Consider the following 15,015-nt stretch of genomic DNA (forward strand, 5'->3'; position numbering starts at 1 on the left):
ATTGTAGATGCTCGAGTATGTGCAAATTGGAATTGTAGAGGCTGCATGAAGCTAAAAATTAATTTGAATTATCAGTATATTATTTTTGAATTTTAGATGTTTTCTGAGGGGAACAGACAGTCATTTCTAATTATAGAGCTTTTCGAATTATCAAGGTTTGAATTAGTACGGTTCTAATGTATTTGTTATTTTGATTACATCGTTCAAGAGAAGAATTTAATAGACCTTTTCCTTTGCGATATTCATTTGAAATGTTTCAATACATAATCAAGTTTTGATTTTGTAGCATGTATCCTCCGGACTATCAAAATATACTATCAAATGTTTTAAGTCTAAATAGTAAATAAGGTGTTTAAATACCCATATTATGGGCACATGCATACAGGATTACCAATAATGTAGGTGTTTACCCACTCATTTAATCGAGGTCTTGCTGACGGTCTGTGTTTGTTTGAAGAGTACTTATGAGGACGATGGAGACTTGGGGGTTCAAACCACTATTGAGGAAGCGGATCGTTTCCCTCCTGCTTCCAAGGAGAAAGAAAATGAGGCAACTGAGAATAAACACACAAACAATAATAATCTCCCCAGGGGCAGAGTAAGTAACTCAATCGTAGTAATGACACAAGTAGAATTATTTAATGAAAAGGTTCGCTATTCTTTTAACCTTGCATTTGCCCGTCCACATAGGCCTCAGACATGTAGGAGCAAAGCAAGTGATGGGATGGTACAGTTCAAGAGTGAACTTTAGTGGTGAAGACCAGGACTTGAACCCATGACATCTCTGCCATAAATTTGTCATCAGTTGCACTATGGCCCGTCCCATTATTTTTATATTTTCTTAAAACAAAATACTGTGTCAATATTTTTATTTTTGTTACACTATCATTTAAAAAAATTAAGCTACTGAGAAAACATTATGAAAGTGAAGGAAAAATTCTAAGAGCGTTTAAGTTTGTGAGTCAGTGGCTCAGTTGGTAGCGCCGCAGACTGCGATGTCCATAGGCAGCGATGTCGTGAGTTCGGATCCTGGTACCTGATACTACTTTTTATCAGTACACTTCACCTTTGTACTCTACCGGCTTACCCCTATGCTGATAGGTTCCACGCACAGATCCGTAGACTGTGTAGACAGTAAAATGCAAAGTTAAAAAAAGCCGCCAAGCTCTTGAAAAAATGTCAAATAGGTTTTTATCATCATCATTAATATTTGAAATTGGTGTTGTAAATTATTTAGCTTTAAGAATGACACAGTTTTACAACAAATATCATCACATGGATTGAAAGTATATTTTAAACCCTCGTTCATCTTCTGACCCCATTGTCGGCTCCGCTGTTAAATTTCAGCTCTTGTGATAATACATGCTGTTATAAACTACAATATCTCAATAATATTAAGAAAATAATATTGCAGTTCTTAAAATGTTATCAATTTAGACTGATAATTTGTCTGATCATATGTTCCATTTTTTACAGTATTTTCCCAAAATGTTGGTGTCTCATATTTGTCTAATCTAAATCAACTTTTCCTAACATTAATTATGTATTTGTTACAGTCAAAAGCAAATTTGAAACTGTTAAAAAGAAGCCACGCTTTGAAAGAATCGACCAGTCCCCCTCCGGACGTACCTTTGTCACCTGTTACAACCCCTACTTTAGAACTGCCAACCCCTCCAAGCAATAACAACAATCCTGCGTCAACGAACAGCAATGGATTGAATCTTAGACCAATACTCAAAAGAGACAGTTCTAACCAGAGCACAGACTCCAACTTATCGTCGTCGCTTTCAAGAGGTAAATTTGTTGTCCAATCGTAGTAAAGAGTTAAATCACAAACATAATTTTTTAATCATCCATCTCAAAAGTTGTTTATTTTAATTTTAACCAGCTGCAGTTTCATTATATTCAGGCGGGGACAGGGTTTGCCATTGATTCTTCGTCGCCCAATACTTTTTAAGAATTAATTTGATTTCAAAATATTAATTCTAATAATTCATTTTTTTATTGAAAATTCTGAGTACATCAAGGGTTTGAGTTAGGGAGCAAGCTGGTTTAATGGTAGAGAGTAGGACTTCGGTCCCCGAGGTCTTGGGTTCAGATTCCGCCAATTAGCAAAGGATTTTTATCTAAGTGAAAATGTCACAACCTCCTCTAGACATAGCCGACCTAGCCTGAAGTAATGTGTAAAACAATTCCGGGCTAGAACGCAGGGGAATAAAAGGTTCAATTTGGTTAAAAAACCTTTTTTTTACACAAGTTTTGTTAAACAAAATGTTCTGTTCATGAAAGTTCAAATTTAAATTTTTTATTTACTCATAACATCTTACAATTCACAAAGTCTATGCTTTAGTTTTGTTGTAAACCTGCCCTTCTCATCTCAATCGTCAATCTCATCTGCCCTAAATGTAGTCAAAAGTAGGGATGGACTTATTTGTGTATTGAATTAAACTATCACACTCTTCTCTAAGCTAGGTAAGGTAGGATTATGGTGACATTCAACTCAAACACTTCTCCTCTTGTTAATCGGTTGAACCCCAATTGACTCCTACCTACACCTCTTATTGATAAAAACTAAGTTTTTCTTTAACAGAAAATTGTCAGAAAATGAAAATAGATGCAATACGTCCTGGGAATCTGCACATTTTACTATCATCTTTTAAACTGAAATAAGAGGAAATTTGATGAGTGTTAAGAAAATTGCTGCTTGTATCGTAGCCACCACCACTGCTTACGAGTCGCACTGGTTGCTGATCCTATCGTATCCGAGGCCTTATAATACCAATATATTTACACAATCAATGCGGCTGCGCGATAACCGACCACTGCCGGTGGCGCAAACACCTAGTGCGCTGCGTGGACGAGTGTACGAAAATGTTTAATTTTATTTTCATCCAAATGAGAGGCATATACTTTATCCCAGTCCTTGAGGGCGTAGTTTTACAAGAACCCAACAGATAGCAGCACTAAACAATACTGCTAGCCTGCTTTCAGTATTGTCAAATGGAGAGAAAAAGCAAGGGTGGTGGATACACCATCAAAAATACTGCAAAAAAGTGGCCAAGCACAGTTTTGAGGTTAGGTTCCGTCCACAATGCTACAGTAAATTCATTAACGTTATTCTATTGCATGTCATTAGATCCAAGCCTAAACCCCACACTACAATAAAAAACCGTACCTACCACCAATAATATAGTCGGGCCAGAGAAAACAAACTAGGCCTATATCAGATTTAAGTATAACACTGGCACAATAAGCAGCAAGTGAAACAACGTCTCACGTCAGTGGCTAACCTCGCATTGGAACAATAGTTTGTAAACGGCGCTTTGACGTGTACACTCGTCGCGTGCCACAGGAAAGTGCTAGCTGTGACGAGATTACTCGTCATCCGCAGTGAACGTGTTAAATAAAGATCTTAAGGGGGATGCGGAATACTACCCCCTGGAAAACCATCCCCCTTTTACCATCTTTTTTTAGTAGGCCTACCAGTAAAATGTTAATAGATATAACTTAGTATAAGATTATTAAATTTGCCAAATTATTCTATTAACATTTATCGATAAACAAGCAAACTACGAACATTTTCTGCTGCCTTTTGAGTCCCTGAGATTAAACGATTTATTGTAGGAATTAAACTATTTTCTTAATAGGCATGTTAGGGGCTAGGGCGTATATAAAATACTTAGAAGATAAAAATAATAACTTCTGAATGCAAGAAAAAGATACTGTACAGAATTTGATGCTGAAGAAAAAAATTAAAAATAGGCCTACTTGCACTGTTTATTGCAAAGGTAATCCTAACTTGTATAAAACAACTGAAAGTTCATAGAGACATTAGACATAGGCCTATAGGCCTAGTCTATGTTTATATTAGGGCCTACTCATTTTACTAAAAAAAACTTACAATTAACTTATGTGGTAAGATGAAGAACAATCATGCGGACATTACACAACAATTATTTATTACCAAATGCACACACTCAACTCCAAATATTTAACTCCAAATAACACACAATCAACGTAAAAGAGAGAGAGACCTATCAAATTCAAATCAAAACATAAACAAAGTCAGACAGAGTGTAAAGAGGCCGGTCCCGGTTGACACAGCTGATAAGTGACACCTGTCATTCAAGGTCAAAAAATAGCTAATGGATTTGTCAACGCCTTATGAATATAGAAAAACTCTTCCACTTTATTACTGTATAAAAGTGATTGAATTGCAATGAGTAAGTTTCGATAGACAGCCGTTTTAGTGACACGCTACGAAATAGTTACGCGATCGTGACTTGGAAACAGGATAAAATAAGCAACAACCAGCACTATTTTCTTGGGTTCACACGAGTGAATGATGCGCTGGTATTCTTCAATAGCACCATGATCAACGCTGGAATCATGAATTACGAGTCACTAGCTTCCCACAATCCCATATTTTCCTAGTTCAAAATATGTTCTTACTTCATATTTTCAACTACGCGACTGTTGACTGTTCTATCGTTCATTAGTAATGCAATGAGAATGAACTGATTCCCCTAGTTGGTTCTAACCTAACAGAATTATAGAGTCTCGATTTTTTAGCAACGTTCTAGAGGTCTTTGCTAACTCCAATTGTATATCTAGCACAATGGTCGTAACTCTAACTACCAAACTATAACTACGGTACCTTTTTTTTATAACTACCTCGTTCGGGCAAACCCCATCCCCAACCTCCGCATCGAGTGGGGTTATCCCTTCAACATATCGAAGTTTAACCACCACACTACGATTGGTTTGTAAAACCATAGATAAAATACTCCCTTAGTAGATTTGTCATCCTTATGGAACAGCTGAAGCCAATTATTGTATTGTTAGTTGTTCTGTACGTCGCACTGTGTAGAGGTTGTGTTTTATTTACAATTTCTTTCTTGTTATTTCAGTCATTTAAAACCTGCTTTAGAAAAAAAAACTATCCAAACAATCATAGACAATAACCTGTCTCCCAGTTACATCAACAAAAAGCTCAAACTATGAAAATAACCCTAAAATAACAGAAATAAATTTCGTCTACACTAGCGATCAGTGTCGACGAACATGAACTAGACACAAAAAACGAGCCTCAAAATTTACAATAGGATGCGAAGTTGGCAAAACTAGCTGAAGCGTTGCCAATTCGAAGATAACCTTTTTGAGGGTATTTTGGACCTTTGAGGGTAAAATGGGTAATTTACTTACAGATACGTCATGAGAATGATTTTTGTATTTTGCTTATTGGTACTGTACTATCTAGTTAAAATAACATTTTTAAACTTGATCTTGAATGGGATTTGTACGAATAATATTTTTCAAGTAAAAACGAGAATTTCGTAGTTCCTGCTAGGGAAACCCGAAAAGGAAGGTTTGCAGCACTGCAAACAATAGGGTAGAACTCAGCGCGGAAATTGTGGTTCAGCCAATCGTAGTAGAGTATTTGTACTTGGTGATTTTCTAACGCTGTGATAACAACTAAACTAGCCTAGTAAAAATATTACATTACCTAAGTAATAAACATCAATAAAAGTATTGATTTTACCTTTCCTACAACGTTGTTTTTAATTTACCTTACGTTTATTTGATTGCTACAACTGCAAGAAGTGGGACATTAAAATATTCTCAAACCATCTCCGCGCAGTTTTGTATCTGTGTATTGTTGAGTTTAGCTTATTAAGATGGTAACCTAACAATTAAGTTAGGCTACCGGTACCTATTTTGTAATTATTGAGTTGTCCTCGGCTTTTGTCATAATGATTCTTTGAAAGAGCTAGGCTAGTAAGTATAATTTTTCAACTTAAGTGAGACTAAATTATTAGGCCTATCCTCCACAATTGTGTTGATGTCATTTATTCTGATTGCTATTAACTTATTGTTAGATTATAAGGTTATGGAAAACATTATAAAGTAATTGGCTAGCCTACATAGATTTTTAGACGGAGCTTTATAATTTAGGCCTATTGCATTGAATACTGTTTATGGTTCCATATCGAACTATTAGGCATTAGGCCTAACTTACATACTCATAACTTAACTTATTGCTTGTTTGAGTTAATATAAATTAACACGCAGTGGCGTATCCAGGGGAAGGTTTTAAGGGTTTGAACCCCACATTGACCTTAAAACACAATTTTTTTCTACAATTAACCCTTTGAGGTTGAATTCGTTTTCGGCAAGTATAGGTCACCATTCGAGCAGTCGGTAAAATGGCACCTGTGACCTATACTGTTCATTCGACCGTTAAGATAAACTTTTTTGATTTTTTTTTAAGTAGGCCTACAGGTAGCCATTTTCGATCAGTCTGGAAAAATAGCGGGGGACGACCTATACTTGCTATTCGTCCACAAAGGGTTAAGCTACAATAACTGTTTGATATGACTCTAAATAGCCTAAAAACACAAGTTTACAGCTCTAATTTTCACAGATATTCCGGATCCCCCAGACACCCCCCACGGTGCTACCCCCCCCCCCCCCACCACCCCCCTTAGGGTCATCCTAGTTACGTCTATTTTACCACAGGCCCAAGTATTGTTTTAACGAATTTCCCCTATAGGGAATAAGCTATTACCGTAGTACTCATGATAAGACCCGGACCCGGGACCTATTTACTTCATCGTTTTGAGGACCCTAAAGGCCAAAAACACCATCCGTCCAAATTCATATAGGCTATATATACAGTATAGCCTATGTGTCCGTTAGCATGATAACTCGAGCAAAAATTATCAGATTTTGCCGAAATTTGGTAAAAACAAGTAAACCTACATTTATTCGAACGAGTTCGCAAACCAGCATGATTGGACCATGGGGACGGGGTTTTATGGCCCGGGGTAAAAATTGGTTTTTCCCATTTTTGACCCAAAAAACATAAAATTTAGCAATTTCTTTCCAAACCATTTTGTAGAGCTTAATTTATAATATTTGTAAAACAATAATTTATAATATTGAAGCATTATTATGCGTCTAATGGTTACGGAGAAAATTAAAAGAAATTGTAAATTTAAAATTCCCATGTTAGGTATCCTTATAGAGAATAAGTTAACTGTTGTAGTTTGCTTGTTTATGAACATATTTTGATCAACCCTCCCTGTTGCAGCAAACCTAAGTACTCGTTAAACTAATTTATAGTACCAGGGGACTGAGCCTTGCTCAGTTGTGTAAAAAAAAACACCCTGTATATCAAAATTAAATGCAAGTGATTTTAAAAGTGGCCAAAACAGGGATATGACCCATTAATTTAGATTATACATCTCATATTATTGAAAAATAAATAATAAAACAAATTGAACATTTATTTCAGAATTGTTGAAACTTGTATATTTAAGAACTACACAAAAATGTTTAAATAGTTTTGTAATCAATTTAAATATAGTCTAGAAAATTGTTTTACATTTGTTTTTAACAAAACTAAGAATAAAAAAAATTTAATATCATTTAAAATTAAAATATTTACAACTCATATTAAAACTGATTTTTTTTACTGAAAAAAAAACTGATTGTTAAACAATTTAAAGATTGTTTCAATCTTTTAAAATTGTTGTAATATGAAGTTGAAATCAAAATGTTTTAAAATTGTTGTAAAACAATTGTAATACAGCTTTTGACTATTTCTAACAATTTTTATGGGCATTGGGAAACTCCACAAGGCACCTCACTCACCTCTGTAAAATCTAATCTGTAATGGTAATCTGTAAAAGAGGAAAATTTAATTGATTACAGTGCAATGGTAAATATCCCTTGATTTATGAAGAAAAATGTGTATAACCGGAATAGTTTCAGGCCTATCAAACTTCTACCACCGAGCTTCATGAATTTCTCTCATAAGCTTTCTTTATTTATTGCAGGTAACAGTATGGAGCACAATAATGACCAAATGTCCACCCAAGAGTTGGAGCATTTTCTAACTGAAACAATCAATGGACCGACAAAAGACAAGATTTTACTGTTAAAAATAGAAAGTGAAATAATCAACCTACTCAATGACAAAAGGTAATCTCTTAATAACTTCTTTAGTGGCAATGTGTGTGTTGACACTGTTTAGATGCAATATCTACCAATACTATTCAATATTTACACCTATATTTAGGGATGTGCGAAGCAGCAAAATATTATCGATGCGAAGCAACGATTCGATTCAAAAGATTTTTGATTCGAAACTATGCAACTCGATTCGAAGCAATACAAGTTCATAGGCCTACTTGTCAATTGAGTGAAATAACTATAGGCTAATTAAAATTTACCACATTTGTGTAATGCAAATTTTTGTCAATGTGGTATTAGACCTATTCATACATATGACATATATGAATTTTAGGTGAAAAAATATTTATTTTCAATCATTAGAAGAACCTGTATTGCTGGAAATGTCAGTGAGCTATATTACTTGAGCTTTACTTGCCTATTTCATTTCATAATTTTTACTTGCAGAATCATATTGTTAAGCATGTTACCTATTTTATAATATTGATTTTACAAATAAAGATATGTTTCGGTGTAAACAAATAAAAACATTTGCAAGATTTATACTAAAACTTTCAATAATTGGTTTAAATTGATAAAATGAGAGGATAGAATCAGACCTTCAAACTAAAAGGTATAGGTACATAGCAGACCTACAAAATACCAAGTTTATCAGTTTAAAACATCAATGTATCAAGTACAAATTTTTCAGACTTGTGTTATTCTTAGAATGATTTTGGAGTGACTTGTTTGGCTATGTTTACAGCAGTAAAACATGTCTCACACTGCTTACACTAAACAAAACTTCTCATCATTTACAATAAAAAAAAATTATAAAACAATTAAAGCTATAATTAATTTAATAAGAACGCCTTCACAAAGGAAACGCAACAACAACTCGCTCCTGTGTTGCGGGTATTGCCTCGACTTTCTGCAGGTGTTTTTCCTATATGGATACTGACCTAGGAGGATTAAACATTAAGGAGAGGGCACGCGAATAGGAATACACATGTTGCGGTGAAGCCAGCTTTAACAGAACACTAGAGGGGTATGCGGGGCGTAGAGTGGCAAAAAGCCGCGGCTATAACATGGGAGAGATAGGCAAAAACATGACGCGCGCTGTTTCGAATTAAAATTGCCGCTAAACTCAAACACCTGTGTTATTCACCGATGGCATTCTTAAAGTAAATTAAATTTCCTATCGAACGGTGTGAATCATTCCTTTAAAAACTATTATTTATTATTTATTATTGAAGATCAAAGTTATTGTCTATTATCAGAGGATTCTTTTGATGAAAATGTAATTTTTTTATCAGGTGTTAACATATGTTATTGTTGTTTGAAGGTCCTTTTTTTATAAAAAAAACTCATATGAAAACTTAGAATATAAACATGAGGCAGTGTGAGATTTCTCAGACTTTTGAAAGTACCGTCAGCACAATTGTGTGCGTACCGAGTCACCAAGAATGTACCGTCAGCACAATTGTGTGCGTACCGAGTCACCAAGAATGTTGTTATGAATGGTAAAAATATATTTGAATTCATAGCTATCGAAAGACACTTCAATAAATTCCAATACTTTTATCATGATAGAGTAATTACTAACTATGTTTAAAGTAATTTTATTGAACATTATACAAAAATGAATGCGTTTGTGACATAAATGCATCCCAGCAATGTGTTGTTGTCTTTTTGGCTCTGAATTGAAAATTAAAGCAATGTTTTCTTGGAAAATTTGTACCAGTATTGTGTTTCACATATTTTCAAATAAAATAATACACTTGTTTACTATTTTTCAGAAAATCATGTCATAAGTTCGGAATTATGAGCTCCTACCAAAGAATGCTAGTTCATAAAGTAGCCCATTACTATAACTTGGACCATAATGTAGACCCCTCCGGCCAGTCCGTGATCGTCTATAAGGTGAAAAATGCAAGAATGCCAGCAAACAAGCTCATTAACTTTTTTAGGTGAGTCTTTTTACGATTTTACTGTATTTCTAAATAAATGGCGATTAAATCTAAAATTGATTGTGAATATTACACTAAAGAACTGATAAACTGAATGTTGATAGGAATAAATTGCCTATGAAATATTTGAAAATGTTGAGTACGGTATCGAATTATTGGCACCAAGTTTTTACGTTCTAATAGTTTCAATAATGCAATCAAAGACTATTAAACAAGGTATGTTAAACCTTGTTCTTTGTTTTCTTTGTTTGTTTGTTTTTTTTTACACTGCTATTAAAATGCTGTTATGGCATGAATTGAAGAGATAATCCTAAAAGGTTTGAAGTTTTCAGTAAACATTTATTTTTATAGATTTTTTAGGTTTAAGTGTGTAACCGCCATCTTTAAGACAAAAACTATTTTTATTTTTTGGTTCCAAAAGACTTAATGGCATGATGAAGGGTTTGTGAGTCTAAAGGCAGGGACACACTTGTCATACACTCTTCCGATCCTACTACGATCCGATTTGCGGGATTCCAGAAGGATCGGTGCGGGATCGGAGAGGATGAACACACATGTCATACACGCTTCCGACTCATGCCCGATTTCCTCCACCGGTCGATCAACACTTGCCTGTCTGATTTGTAAACTACGTGCAGAAGGTGGTAAACATGCTCAAAAACTTTGGACTTCGGGATTCAGCCATGATGGCGGTTTGTCTAGACGAAGAGGAAAAAAGTCAGACATCTCTGAAGGGCAGTGGAAAACGAAGAATTTGGGTTCATTCTGTATGGAAAGAAAGTTAGGTGGTTTACTTAAGTGTCCATCTTATATATTAAGCACATTGGGTTTTCTCTCTCGAGTTCGTTTGGCTCTTCTACCCGTCCGATTTTCATGATCGAGGTCTCAAATTGAAGGTATGCACGCACAGATTTCACATCAAGCATCGGCATATATTTATCTTAAACCATTATTCTTAAATCTTAAGAATAAAGGTGATTTTTAAGAAACAACCCATCCTGCATCCGACAAACGAATAGACTGCAGTGTCGGTGCGTGATCGGAACCAAAATCGGAGTAGGATCGGAGTATGACATGACGCGTGTCGGAGAGGTGTGAACAACCGCGTTCAATGTTATGTACCATTCCCCTCTCCGACAGTCGTACCGCAGTATGATCGGAGTCGGATCGGAAGGGTGTATGACAAGTGTGTCCCCGCCTAAAGGAGGTAGACATCAGTTGGGTTTATGAGCTGTTACTTTTTGATATAGTTGTTTTCAATATGTACAATTTTTTATTGAAACAATTTATAACAACAACATTTTTGCTAACAGATTGGTTACATGATTTTCTCTAAAGAAACTATTGTAATCAGAAGAACTTTCAGAATAGTGTGCCATTTAAAAAAAAATGATTACTGTATAAACCTTCATATTTGAGCTAAAATATCATATTTGTCAATAAAAACAAAGACTACAGAAAAAATAGCACAATAAGTGATACCTTAATTGGATAAGTGAGCTGATAGATTATGTTTTCCTATTATGACATGACAGAAAATCAGTTACAGACGTTGAAAAATTCTATTTAATCTACTACTCAAATTTAAATTCTTATTCTAGAGCCCTTATTGCAGGTATAAGGTTTAACAATTATTTTTGTAATCAATACTTTTTTACTTTAAGATAAGAACTAAGAAGTATTTTTAAATGCAAGAGTTTGTTTTCAGAGGCGAAGTTTCAATGTCAGAAGAGCCTAGAAAATCTATACTAAAAAGAGATTCTGCGTCTTTCGAAGACACTCCGAGCTTCAAGGTAAAACCAATTTTTTCACTAATATACCTGTGTTTTGTTGTTATCATGAAGCCGCGTCAACACTGGACAAATGTTCAGCGAACATGTTTGCACGATCAATGTACGCCCGGAAAGTGGATGCAGTTCCGAACAAAATCTTCAAGGAGTAATAACAGAGTTGTTCATATCTTTGTTTGGAGCGAATGTTCGCTCTCGAGAACAATTGTTATTCTAGTTTTATTTAAATCAACGGCTTTTTAATTCATATTACTCAGACTTTTGTAGCCCACAAGTTATTTTGTAGCAGTATTATTAATCTCAATTAAAGTTTCATAGCGAGTAATCTTCAATCATAAAGATTATTTTACAGTAGTATTTTTAAATTATAATCAGTTTGGGTGATCTTGTTTTTTTTTCTTATTGAATTTGACAAACAAAATATATTCCTTGGTTTGTCTTAATTTTACCTTTCTGAATTTGAAGCATGTGTTACAATTATGACAGCACTGCTTTTATCAATGTAAAATTGGGCACAAACAAACTTTAATCGTGGTATTTGCTTGAAAATTTACTTTTAATGTCTCAGAATCCTGATGGACAGCCTGACGGACCGCGGAGATCCAAAAGTTTCGAAGAGAGAGAGGAGGAATATGAAAAAGCTAGAGCTCGTATTTTTCACCAAGAACACGTAAGTGTTTCAGTCAGTTGGGAAAATTGCAAATGGTTCCAATGACATTGTGAAGGCGTCCCCTTTAAAAATTTATATTTTAGAGGACTAGACAACATAACAAGTATGTCAACACAAACCCTTTGTGTCCCCCCTGACTCTATTCAGAAAATAGGTGCCAGACTTTAGGGCCGTGCACTTTGCTTTTTAGTTTCTTGTTGTTTTAATAGCATAGTACACAATTTTTTGACTCCATGTACCATATTGGTTTTCCACGCTCAAATATTTTAATACCTAATACCCCTAGCTGCACAAAAACCTGTAGTGAAGTGGACAAGTACTACTTTATCTCGTATTTTACAGTTACATGATACTTGATACTTGATGATTTCCCATTAGAAGCGTTACATGTCATGGTTGTCAAAATATTGGCCATTTTCATTCTTACCCAAAATACTCTGCCAGTGTATGGCCTATTCAATAAATACTCCTTGAATAATTTTCTATATCTTTATTGTGGTTAATTTCGTTTGGAACCTTGTTAAAAATCTTGAAGCACATATAAGGTACTTAATGTGCTGTGATTTCAATTAGACCCATGATGTTGATTGGTTGATGTCCATTTTTGGCGATGGTGGATTTGTGTTACTTAGAAATCAATATCGATCACCACTTCCCATATTTTATGTGTATTTAATGTCTTGTGAGTCAACAGTATAGTTGTAAATATTATTACAAGTGTTATTAGTCTTATTTATATGCACTTTCAGTAAATTTCATAACACATACAATCAGGCCCGTTTTTGACCCTGTCAGCGCCCTAGGCACTTAACTAATAGTAGCGCCCCTTTACAAAATATATAGCAGAGTGTCCACCGACCGGGAAATCCAGGAATTATGTGTGAATTTTGTATTAATACCTGAAATTTTCAATATTCCACGATCGCGCATGACAAAAGTGACGTTTCCGTGACTGCGGAAAACGATAATATGTCTACTCTACACACGGCCGCGAGGTATGATAACATTTTTTCGCGATCGCGGAAGACGATTACGATGTCTACAGGACCGCGGGAGATACAATAATGATTTCTACAAGGCCTTGAGGGATATGATCAGATTTTTCCGCGATAGCAGAAGATGATGATAATGTCCACATAACCGAGGGAAACAGCAAGAATTTTGCCGCGATCGTGGAAGACGATGATGATCTCCACACGACTGCAGGATATGAGTAACATTTTGCCGCAAACGCGTGAGGCGATTACGATGTCTTCACGACCGCGAGAGACGATTACGATGTCTACAGGACCGCGGGAAATACAATAATGATTTCTACAAGGCCAAGAGGGATGATCAGATTTTTCCGCGATCACAGAAGATGATAATAATGTCCACATGACCGAGGGAGGTGATTACCATTTTGCCGAAATCGCGGGATGCGATTACTATGTCCAAACGACCGCAAGGCACGATGTAATGATGTCTTCGCGGCTGCAAGGGGTGATCAGAATTTTATCGTGATCGCGCAAGACAATGATAATGTCCACTAGATCGCGGGAAAATTGCACAATTTTGCCTCATTTGCGGAAGAAGATGACAAAACCGCGGAATATGATTACCATTTTGCCGCAATCGCGGGAGGTGATTAATTTGTCCACACAAATGCGGGGGGGGGGGGAGGGGGGATATAATTTGTCTTCACGGCCGTGAGGGGTGATCACAATCCGACCACGATCGAGCAAGACAATAATAATGTCCACATGACTGCGGGGATTATCAGAAGTTTACCGCTATCACATGCAAATACAACTACCAATTTTTTTATTTTCCAATTTTTTGCGCCCCCCAAAAAAGCCATTTGCCTCGTGCCCTAGGCAAGTGCCTACCGTGGCTATTTGGTAAATCGGCCCTGCATACAATGCTGATTAAGAAGTTATTTATAAAAAAAACTGTTTCGTTGCAGGGAGACAGAGACAGTTGCTCTCAAGACGGCGAGGACGAAATGCGCTGGACGCAGCCTCCTCCTACATGGGAACGAACTGCCTCCTCCGACTCAACTAAGCTACACCCAAACTCTCAAAGGTACGTGCTTGCCATCACGACACTCCACAGGTACAGATCGTATCATTTAATATGAAGTGTGGAGGGATTCAGAGATAAAAGAAAAGGCTCCAAAAAGTATTATAACAACTTCAACAAATAAGTGAATTTTTTGTTTAGAGTCCATTTTTGATGATGGTAGATTTGTGTTACTTAGAAATTATTGAGGACATTTTGCAGCACTATTAGTAAATATCCCCACCGTAACAAACGTGCAGTAAGCAAATTTCCATTTGCCTGATTGTTTTAATACTAAAATATCACCATAAATCATTACATTCATTCCCCATTTAAATAGCATTAATTTAATGAGTACATAGTACAATGCTGCAACAGAGAGGGTTAAAAAGCTCTACAAAATGGTTTGGAAATAAATTGTTAACTTTTATATGTTTTTATAGGGTAAAAAATGGGGAAAACCTATTTTTACCCCATAAAACCCCCCATAGTCGATCATGCTCATTTTGTGAACTGGTTTGAATAAATGTAGGCTTACTTCCACGTTTATGCCAAATTTAATCAAAATCGGATCATTTTTGTACTGTCG

General features: G+C 35.6%; 1 protein-coding gene across 3 annotated transcripts in view; it reads left to right on the top strand.

The window, feature by feature from the left end:
* The window catches only part of LOC128997940 (R3H domain-containing protein 1), a 71,227-nt gene that overhangs the window by 27,738 nt on the left and 28,474 nt on the right, over positions 1–15,015 (top strand). For all 3 annotated transcript variants that reach the window (XM_054423789.1, XM_054423787.1, XM_054423788.1), the window contains exons 3-9: positions 458–598; positions 1,557–1,794; positions 7,842–7,986; positions 9,756–9,926; positions 11,635–11,719; positions 12,285–12,386; positions 14,332–14,450. In XM_054423789.1, coding sequence (XP_054279764.1) covers positions 458–598; positions 1,557–1,794; positions 7,842–7,986; positions 9,756–9,926; positions 11,635–11,719; positions 12,285–12,386; positions 14,332–14,450 — 1,001 coding nt within the window. The remainder of the gene's footprint in view (positions 1–457; positions 599–1,556; positions 1,795–7,841; positions 7,987–9,755; positions 9,927–11,634; positions 11,720–12,284; positions 12,387–14,331; positions 14,451–15,015) is intronic.

Source organism: Macrosteles quadrilineatus, unplaced genomic scaffold (assembly GCF_028750875.1).
Source record: "Macrosteles quadrilineatus isolate MER2022 unplaced genomic scaffold, UCM_ALF_1.0 Scaffold_7__1_contigs__length_78375512, whole genome shotgun sequence".
NCBI classification, from domain to species: Eukaryota; Metazoa; Arthropoda; class Insecta; order Hemiptera; family Cicadellidae; genus Macrosteles; species Macrosteles quadrilineatus.